General features: G+C 39.4%; 1 protein-coding gene across 1 annotated transcript; it reads right to left on the minus strand.

The window, feature by feature from the left end:
• Positions 1-2,937: 2,937 nt before the first annotated feature.
• LOC111394311 lies at positions 2,938-3,354 on the minus strand. Its single transcript, XM_023020060.1, has one exon. The coding sequence runs from the start codon at positions 3,352-3,354 to the stop codon at positions 2,938-2,940; it is 417 nt and encodes a 138-aa protein (XP_022875828.1).
• Between the last annotated feature and the right edge of the window lie 6,230 nt (positions 3,355-9,584).

Below are 9,584 nucleotides of genomic sequence, written 5' to 3' on the forward strand. Positions count from 1 at the left end.
CGGCCAGAAAATCACCAAAACCGGCGGTGGAGTCGCGATTTTGGTGTAAAACCGAACCTGCAATCCCTTTTTCCGACCAAACCGGTCACTTTTCGGCGAAACCAATCTCATATTCGGAACCAGCAGGCTGAGGCGCCCCTTCGTGTGTGGCGCGCGACGGCGACGGCACGTGGCGGTGATTCCGGGAGAACTTCCTTCGGGCAGTTTGCTCATTTTAATCCCCTGGACGCACTGACACTGTTTATTTTCTGTTTCAGGTTACACAGAAAGAGTTGGACAATTTTGCCCCCGGTGGATCGACGGTTGAAACTGCATATATCTACTGAATTACTTTATGCCAAGATTGCGGCCCTAAAGCAGTAGATTCGCATCTCTCTCGATTATACGGACTCAGACACGTCCGCTCTAATAAATTGGCTTAACCCGTTAATTTTTCAGTATTAGCGCGTCACCGTGTGGGGTGACAATAGGTTGGGAGTTTTCATTGCTTGGCAACCATTGCTTGTGCTAGAATTAGGGTTACGTGCTCTTGATTGATCTTTTTGATTGAGTATTTGTTTTTGGTTAAAATCAGTTTTATAATTCTTAGTGATCTAATTACTGTGGGACTAGTTATCTGCTAGACGTATTTTTTGCTCCATTGTTATTTTCGCTGCTTACTTATTCCGTTAGAAATACCGTGACCTTACCCGTTCGAACATTCCCTTGATCTAAGATCGCGAGTCTTACAAAACTCTAAGAATCTAGAACGGTGTATACTGTCTGTGACCCTATAACTAATTTTTGTGGTTTGATTGTGGTTTGTGCATTTTTGACTATTGTGTGAAGATGATAACTCATAGTTTTGATTTGGGAATTTTTAATGAAAATGGTGACTTTGCTATTTGGCAACAAAAAATGAAGGGTATTTTAGTCCAACAAAAGGTTTCAAAAGCCACTGAAGGCAATTTTTCAACTGATTTTTCACAAGAACAAAGAGAAGAAGCCGATGAGCTTGCTTATACCTCAATTATTTTACACTTATCTGACGTCATTTTAAGAAAGGTGGGTAAACTGAAAACCACTAAAGAACTTTGGAAGAAATTAGAAGACTTGTATTTGCTTAAGTCTACACCGAATAAACTTTACCTGCTTGAACTTTTTTCAGTTTCAAAATGGATTCTTTAAAGGATATTGATGACAATCTAGACGTGTTTAACAAATTGGTACAAGATATTGTTAATTGTGATAAGACTGTGTCCAAAACTTATAAGGCTATAATTTTGCTCAATGCAATTCCTGATCCCTGAGTACGGGCTGTTCCAGTGGAGGAGCTTGCCTTTTCCTTCCCGCGCACAGTTCTTTTAGAAGGCATCCTGCAAAGTTTGTAAGATTATACTCATTAACTCGATGTGAAAAGCATAGGCAAGAAATGAGAAAAATAAAATATGCATTGCACAAATTTCCCAAACTTTCCTAGATGCATGTGTAGTAATATGGTGTGCACTAGTCAAGCTGTGATGTTTAATTGAATTCACGTATTTTGCCAATAAGAAAAATGGGGGAAAAAACTCGGCGTAACTAAGCAACATTTCAGAATTGGGAACCATGACCGAGTGCACACTTTCGGCCCTTGACATCATTGAGAATTATCAAAATTGTCCCGGACAATCTCCGGGCATATCAAAGTATTCATAGAAGTGTAGCACATACTCAAATTTCAAACTAATTGGACGTCGTTTGATTAGTCAAATGACGATGTAAAATAAGGGACGGAGGATGCCGTGGTGTGCGGTGACCTAGTCATATGCCTATGCGGTGCAATGTGAAGTGGGTGTTTTCTAGTTTAAATTAGTTGGGAATCCGTTAAAATATGTCATGTGCCATGTTGGTGAATCAACATATATGCAAAAAGCACATAATTGTACACAAAGGTTATTATGGCATTTTATCAAATACTTGGTGTGCATCATGTGGAAGTAGCCCTAAATTATTGAAATTAACATCCAATTCATCCAAAAAAATTTCACACAACACAATCACACGAAATCCATTTCTATATGAACTAGCCCATTCTCCTTCAATTCATAAAAAGAACGAATTCAAAAACCAAATTCCCAAAAGACAAACAAAAAAAAGGGGGAAGGAGAGAGAAGAGGCAATACTTTACCTTAAAGTGGATAGCGTGGTAAACCGGATGAATGCCGTGCAATGCAAACGTGATTGAAAGGGAAGAAATGTGTGTGTGAAATTTGTATATGAATCGGGAGGGGATTATGGTCGACGAACACCAAGAGAGGAAGAAAAAAAATTTGTGAAGAGAAGAAACTGGGTGTGATTTTAAAATCACACCCGTCTCTGCCATGCGACCGCATGGTTATAAAACCTGCGGCCGCATGGTTCAAGTGGCATTAGCCACTTGAGTTTCGGCACCTTTTTTTTTTTGGAATGAAAAAATGATAATAGGAATAAAATAAAATAAAAACACGTTTTATATCCCCAAAAACCCAACTTTTGACTAAAATTTTGGTTTTCAATTGATGAATTTACCCTGTTCTCAATGTCCCCAATTTTTCAAAAGAATACTGCTAAACATTTTGGGATGTGTATGGGTCTTAAACTTAGTACCCAAAACCAAATTTTGAATTTAAAGTCATACGTTGACATGTGAAATTTAGAATACAAAATTTACCTCGAAATGCGTGAATTCCACACCCAATCACCCAAACTACTCCAATCAACCTGACTCGTGTGTGATGCTTAAAGACTCGTGTGAACAGTGCTTGGACCCTTTTAACATGTATGGATGATCGATGACCACATAAAAAAATTTCAAAATGAAAAAATAATTTCTAATTCAATGCAGAAAGCATAATAAATTAAATAAAAAGGATACAGTGGGTTGCCTCCCACCCAGCGCTAGGTTATAGTCGATAGCTCGACTTTTCTGCAGCTGCTTCATTCTGGCATCTCGAGTTGAACGGTGGACTTTTGGTTGGAGAAGTTACCACCCCAGTAGTATTTCAGTCTTTGTCCATTAACAGTGAAGGTACCCTTAGTTTCATGGCTCACCTGCACAGCCCCATATGGTAGGACCTTCGTAACAGTATAAGGACCTGACCACCTTGATCTTAGTTTTCCTGGGAAAAGCTTGAGTCTCGAGTTATACAGTAGCACTTTCTGCCCCACTTCGAACTCTCGCCTCTGAATATACATGTCGTGCCACTTCTTGGTTCGTTCTTTGTAAAATTTTGAATTTTCGTAAGCTTCCATTCTAAACTCATCTAACTCATTAAGTTGCAATATGCACTTTTCACTGACGGCGCTCAAGTCCATATTCAACTGTTTCATAGCCCAGTATGCCTGGTGCTCCATTTCTAGTGGCAAATGGCATGCTTACCCAAAGACTAGGCGGTAAGGAGACATGCCTATCGAGGTCTTGAATGCTGTTCTGTAAGCCCATAATGCATCGTCCAGCTTTTTAGACCAGTCCTTTCTAGATGAGTTCACAGTGACCTCAAGTATTCTCTTCAACTATCAATTAGATACCTCAACTTGCCCGCTGGTTTGTGGATGATATGGAGTAGCAACGCGGTGTTTAACGCCATATTTATTCAACAACTGCTCAAACTGGCGATTACAGAAGTGCTTGCCCCCGTCGCTGATTATAGCCCGCAATGTACCATATCAGGTGAAAATGTATTTCTTCAAGAACCCAATTACTGCCTTTGAGTCATTTGTTGGTAGTGCAACTGCTTCCACCCATTTTGATACGTAATCCACTGCTACCAAGATATACTAATTTGAGAACGAAGAGGAGAAAGGTCCCATGAAGTCAATTCCCCAAACATCAAATATCTCCACTTCCAAAATGTTATTCAGTGGCATTTCATTCCTTCTCGAGATATTCCCAGTGCATTGACATCGGTCACACCTCTTAACAAACTCAAATGTGTCTCTAAACAGTGTAGGCCAATAAAACCCGAATTGTAGAATTTTTGCAGCTGTTTTTGAAGCCCCAAAGTGCCTTGCGTATGCAGATGAATGGCAGTGCTCGAGAATCTCATGTACTTCTTCCTCAAGTATGCATCTCCTTACTATATGATCTGCCTCTTGCCTATAGAGAATTGGGTCCTCCCAAAAATAATACTTCAATTCGGCGAAGAACTTTTTCCTTTGGTGACTCGAGTAGTCCGGTGGTGGGATAGAACTGGCCAAGTAATTGATGTTATCTGCATACCAAGGTGCTTCATCTACTCTCAGCATCTGCTCATCTAGGAAGATCTCATTGATGTCCGCTAGTTCTTCTGTCTCCCCAGGCTCTAATCGGGATAGGTGATCCGCTACTATATTCTCACTGCCCTTGTTGTCTCGTATCTCGATATCAAATACTTGTAGCAATAGCAGCTAACGAATCAACCTCAGCTTTGTATCCTTCTTTGTGAGTAGATACTTCAATACAGTATGATCTGTGTAGACTATAACTTTAGACCCGACAAGGTATGACCCGAATTTGTCGAATGCATATACTACAGCTAATAGCTCCTTTTCAGTGGTAGCATAATTGATTTACACTTCATTTAGAGTCCTACTTGCATAGTAAATTACGTGAAAGATTTTGTTCCTCCGCTGTCCTAATACTGCACCCACGGTGTGATCACTTGTATCACACATCAATTCAAAAGGGAGTTCCCAGTCTGGTGCCACAATTACTGGTGTTGTCGTAAACTTTTCCTTTAAAGTATTGAATGCTGTGAGGCATTCTTCATTAAACTCAAAGGTTACGTCTTTCATAAGCAGATTGCATAACGGTTTAGTGACCTTCGAGAAATCTTTTATAAATCTCCTATAGAACCCCGCATGCCCCGAGAAACTACGAACTCCTTTAACTGATGTAGGTGGTGGTAACTTCTCAATAACTTGAATTTTTACCTTGTCCACCTCAATTCATTTTGCTAAGATTCGATGCCCGAGTACAATGCCTTCTTGTACCATAAAGAGGCATTTCTCCCAATTTAAAATCCGGTTAGTCTCCTTGTATCTCTGTAAGACCAAATTCAGGTGCTCTAGACATTCATCGAATGAAGATCCAAACACTGAGAAGTCGTCCATGAAAACTTCAATAAACCTTTCAATCATATCGGAGAATATCGCCATCATACATCTCAAAAATGTGGCTGGAGTGTTGCAAAGACCAAAAGGCATCCTACGATAGGCAAAAGTACCATAGGGACAAGTGAAAGTGGTCTTCTCCTGATCTTCTGGTACAACAGGTATCTGATTATAGCCCGAGTATCCATCTAGGAAACAGTAATGTGAATGTCCAGCCAATCTTTCTAACATCTGATCAATGAATGGGAGGGGGAAATGATCCTTTCGTGTGGCTGCATTGAGCTTGCGATAGTCGATGCAAACTCTCCATTCCGTAACTGTTATGGTGGGAATTAATTCATTCTTCTCGTTTTTCACCACCATGATTCCCCCTTTTTTCGGTACCACTTGAACTGGGCTAATCCATGTACTATCTGAAATTGGGTAAATAATTCCTGCATCCAGTAATTTCAATATCTCTGCCCTGACCACTTCCTTCATATTCGGATTTAATCTTCTCTGACCCTCTATACTTGGCTTGTAGTTTTCCTCCATTAGAATTTTATGCATGCACAGAGAAGGGCTGATTCCTTTAATGTCAGCTATTGTCCACCCAATCGCCGTCTTGTTCTCTCTGAATACCCTGAGCAGTTTTTCTTCCTCCACCTCACTAACTGTATTCGAAATGATTACTGGAATTGTATCTGACTCCACCAAATATGTATATCTGAGATGTGGCGATAGTTGCTTGAGTTCCAAAACTAGTGGCTACTAAATGGAGGGCAGTGGCTTTGTATTTCCCGTCCCCAGTTCCCCGAAGTGCCTCTTTCGGATGTATGGTGGGTTGGTCTCCAAAAATCTTGCACATGTTTCAACTTCAAGAGACTCTGACTAGACTAATTGGGACTATGCAATACATGCCTCATAGGCATCAGATGGACCGTGTAGTTGGAATATTTCCTGTACTACCTTGTCAATAATGTTAACTTGATAACAGCTGTCAGATTCTGCTGGTAGTTTCATTGCCCTGAATACATTGAATGATATCTGTTCCTCTCCCAATCTTAAAATAACTGACCCCTTTGAACATCAATTAACGCTCTCCCTGTTACCAGAAATGGTCTGCCAAGTATTAATGGGACGTCCTTGTCTTCTTCCATGTCCAGGATAAGAAAATCCACTGGGAATATGAACTTCTCAACCTTGATAAGCACATCTTCAATTATTCCTCTGGGATGTGTCAGTAACTTGTCAGCCAGCTGAAGTGTCACAGTGGTTGCTTTAGCTTCTCCCAAGCCAAGTTTCTTGAAAATAGATAGAGGCATTAAATTAATACTTGCACTGAGGTCACATAATGCTTTATCGAAATATACTTCACCGATTTTGCAAGGAACAGTAAAACTCTCTAGATCTTTTAGTTTTGGTGGAAGCTTATTCTGGATTCTGGCACTACATTCCTCCGTAAGCATAACTGTCTCATGGTCTTCCAGCTTGCGTTTATTTGATATGATATCCTTCAGAAATTTCACGTAGCTAGGCATCTGGAACAGTGCATCAGCTAGTAGGATGTTGATATGGAGTTTTTTGAAGACTTCTAGAAATTTTTTGTATTGTTGCTCCACTTTTTGCTTCTTCAAGCGCTGTGGAAAGGGAATCGGAGGATCGTATGGGTTGACTGTGACTTTGGCCTTATCCTGTGACTTTTCTAAATTTTCCTTTGAACTTGATTCCTTTACAACAGTCTCTTCTTCAGCGGGGAAAGATGTTTCTCCAATTACACCCAGTCTCTTGACATGGATTTCAGGCAATTGCACTCCATTTCGAGTTGTAATGGCCTTGGCTTGCTCTTTAGGATTGATTTCTGTATTACTTGGTAAGTTGCCTAGCGTTCTGCCAGTCAATGTGATGGCTAGCTACCCCATCTGAGTTTCCAAATTTTTGATGGCTACATTTTGATTTTGAAGTGTAGCTTCGGCCTTCTCCATGAATTTTCCTATCATCTCTTCCAATTGAGGCCTCTTCTCTTGTTGTTGAAATTTTCCCTATGGCTTATTCTGATTCTGGTTGCTCCAAGAGAAGTTGTGATGCTTCTTCCAGCTGAGATTGAAAGTCTCTCCATATTGATTGTGTTGCTTGCGTTGTCCCCACTATGCGTAATCTGCTTGCTCAATTCCTTGCATGAGTATTGGGCAATCTGATGTTTTGTGCTCGGCTCCACATTCCTCATAATTGCTCTTCTTAGCTTGTGATATGCTTTCCACCTTATGATACAGAGAGTCAATTTTTGTAGATATTGTTGAATAAGCGTCCACCTCGTAGATACCTGGAGTTTTCTTTGGGATTGCCCTCTCAGAAGACCACATGGCTGATGTGGTAGCCATTCGCTTAAATAATTCCAATACCCCATCAACTGTTCGTGTGGATATTGAGCCATTTGATGCTGAATCCACCATGCTCTTATGGTATGGAAGTAATCCTGTGTAGAAGAATCGAATCTGGGTCTTTTTATCGAACCCATGCTGAGGGCATTTCCGGAGCATATTTTTAAATCTGTTCCAGGCCTCGTCAAATGATTCATTCTCTCCTTGATTGAATACTGATATATCATGTCTCAGCTTCGCTATCTTGGCTGGGGAGAAGAACTTTGTGCAGAATTTGTATGCCAGCTCATTCCATATAGTGATACTTGCAACCGGGAGTAAATCCAACTATTCAAGTGCTCTGTCTCGTAACGTATGTGGAAAAAGCCTTAACCTGATAGCGTCATCTGAAATCCCTTGGTATCTGAAATGTTGACACATATCTAGAAATTGAGATACGTGTGTGTGTGGATTCTCCTCGGCTTTGCCATAGAATTGGTGTCCATTTTGAAACAGCTGTATTACATTGGTCTTCAATTGAAAGTTGGGCTGCCCAAACTATGGATATACAATGCTGGATTGGCTTTGAATAACTTGAGGAGTCAAGAAGTCCCCCAGAATTTCATTTCCTTCATCCACTACCTCTCCTTCGTTAGCTTGAATAATAGGATTGTTTAATTCGTTGGCCATTTGTACTTGTGCTTCGCGGTGATCTCTTTGTCGTCGATGAAAGGTTCGCTCAATTTCAAAATCAACTGGAATCAATTCTCCTCCAGGCAATCGTGACATGCAAATCTGAAAATTAAAACCAGTACGAATACTGAGATTCAAACAATTTAATTAACTAAAACACAAATGAAGGATAATAACCTAAAATAAAAATAAAAATAAAAACAAAATTATGCTAGCAAAATAAAAATTGAGTTCGAATTAGTGCCTCGAGAAATAAAATTAAACTAAACTCAATCCCCGGCAACGGCGCCAAAAACTTGTTCGCGAAATTATTTCTTTCGATTTTAAACCACCGCAAGTGTACGGTTCGTTAACAAGTAATAAAGTGGATTCAATGAGTCCGAATATCGTCCCATAGAGATTGATTAGTTCAAATTTTATCTACCTTAACTTTAACCGAAACTAAATTACCAAAGTGAATATAGACCTAATTGAACCTCAATTATGCAATTTTTTTATGATTAAATTGAAATTAGTATGCAAAACAATAATTTAAAACTCTAGAATGAAATCTAAAAGTTGAGAACGCACTTGTTATCATTATTAGGAATAAAATACGCTAGGATCACGAATTCCCATGCAATTATCACTTTAAACCCTAGTTTCACAATATGACAACACATTTCAATTTTGATGAATCAATGTTCCTAAGTCTATCCAATACTCTCTCTCGAGATGTATCAAACATATTTCTACATGCCACCGGTCTATATTTCTACGACAATAGCATATGTAAAAATGCATGCGATTTTATGAACATTTAAAGATTCACATAGGGCATAGCGGTATATTTCTATCCACTATCGGACCCTACGATGATTTATATTATGTCAAATCTATTCCAATTCTCTCGAATGTAAGAATAAATCACATAAAACACAATTACGAGCCCTTAATTGCGGAAACATTAATTGCATATAAATTATTCAAAATAATAAAAATTGTGTCTTAACATCAAATTGCAAAACTAGAATATTAAAATTCAAATCACATGGTTCATCGATCTCCTAGCATAATAAAAATCTAGCCTAGCATGATTAAAATAACAAAATACATCATAGTTTGTATATAAGACATCACCGGGTTATAAAACTTGAATAAATCTTGAAGTTCTTCGTGCCAATCTTTGTTCTTGCGCACAAATCCTCTCCAAGAGTTATTTTTCGGCCTCCAATTACGTTCTGGGCGTCTCTAGAATGTTTTTGATATTTATATCCCGTGGAAAATTAGGTTACCATAGGTGTTTCAATCGTATAAGGAAAGAAAAAAGTCGCGCTGAAAATGTACCATGCGACCGGATGGTTTTAATCCGTGCGGCCACATGGTTATTCTCTTTTTCCAGTTGAATTCCCTGCATCACTTCGGGCGGCCGCACGACATTTCTACCATGCGACCACATGGCAGAATTAGACTTTCATTTCC

The sequence above is a fragment of the Olea europaea genome, chromosome 5, assembly GCF_002742605.1.
Source record: "Olea europaea var. sylvestris chromosome 5, O_europaea_v1, whole genome shotgun sequence".
Classification (NCBI taxonomy): domain Eukaryota; kingdom Viridiplantae; phylum Streptophyta; class Magnoliopsida; order Lamiales; family Oleaceae; genus Olea; species Olea europaea.

Bases quoted from the DNA above. Each gene is read 5' to 3' on its own strand.
- LOC111394311 (XM_023020060.1), bottom strand. From the start codon at position 3,354: ATGGAGCACCAGGCATACTGGGCTATGAAACAGTTGAATATGGACTTG.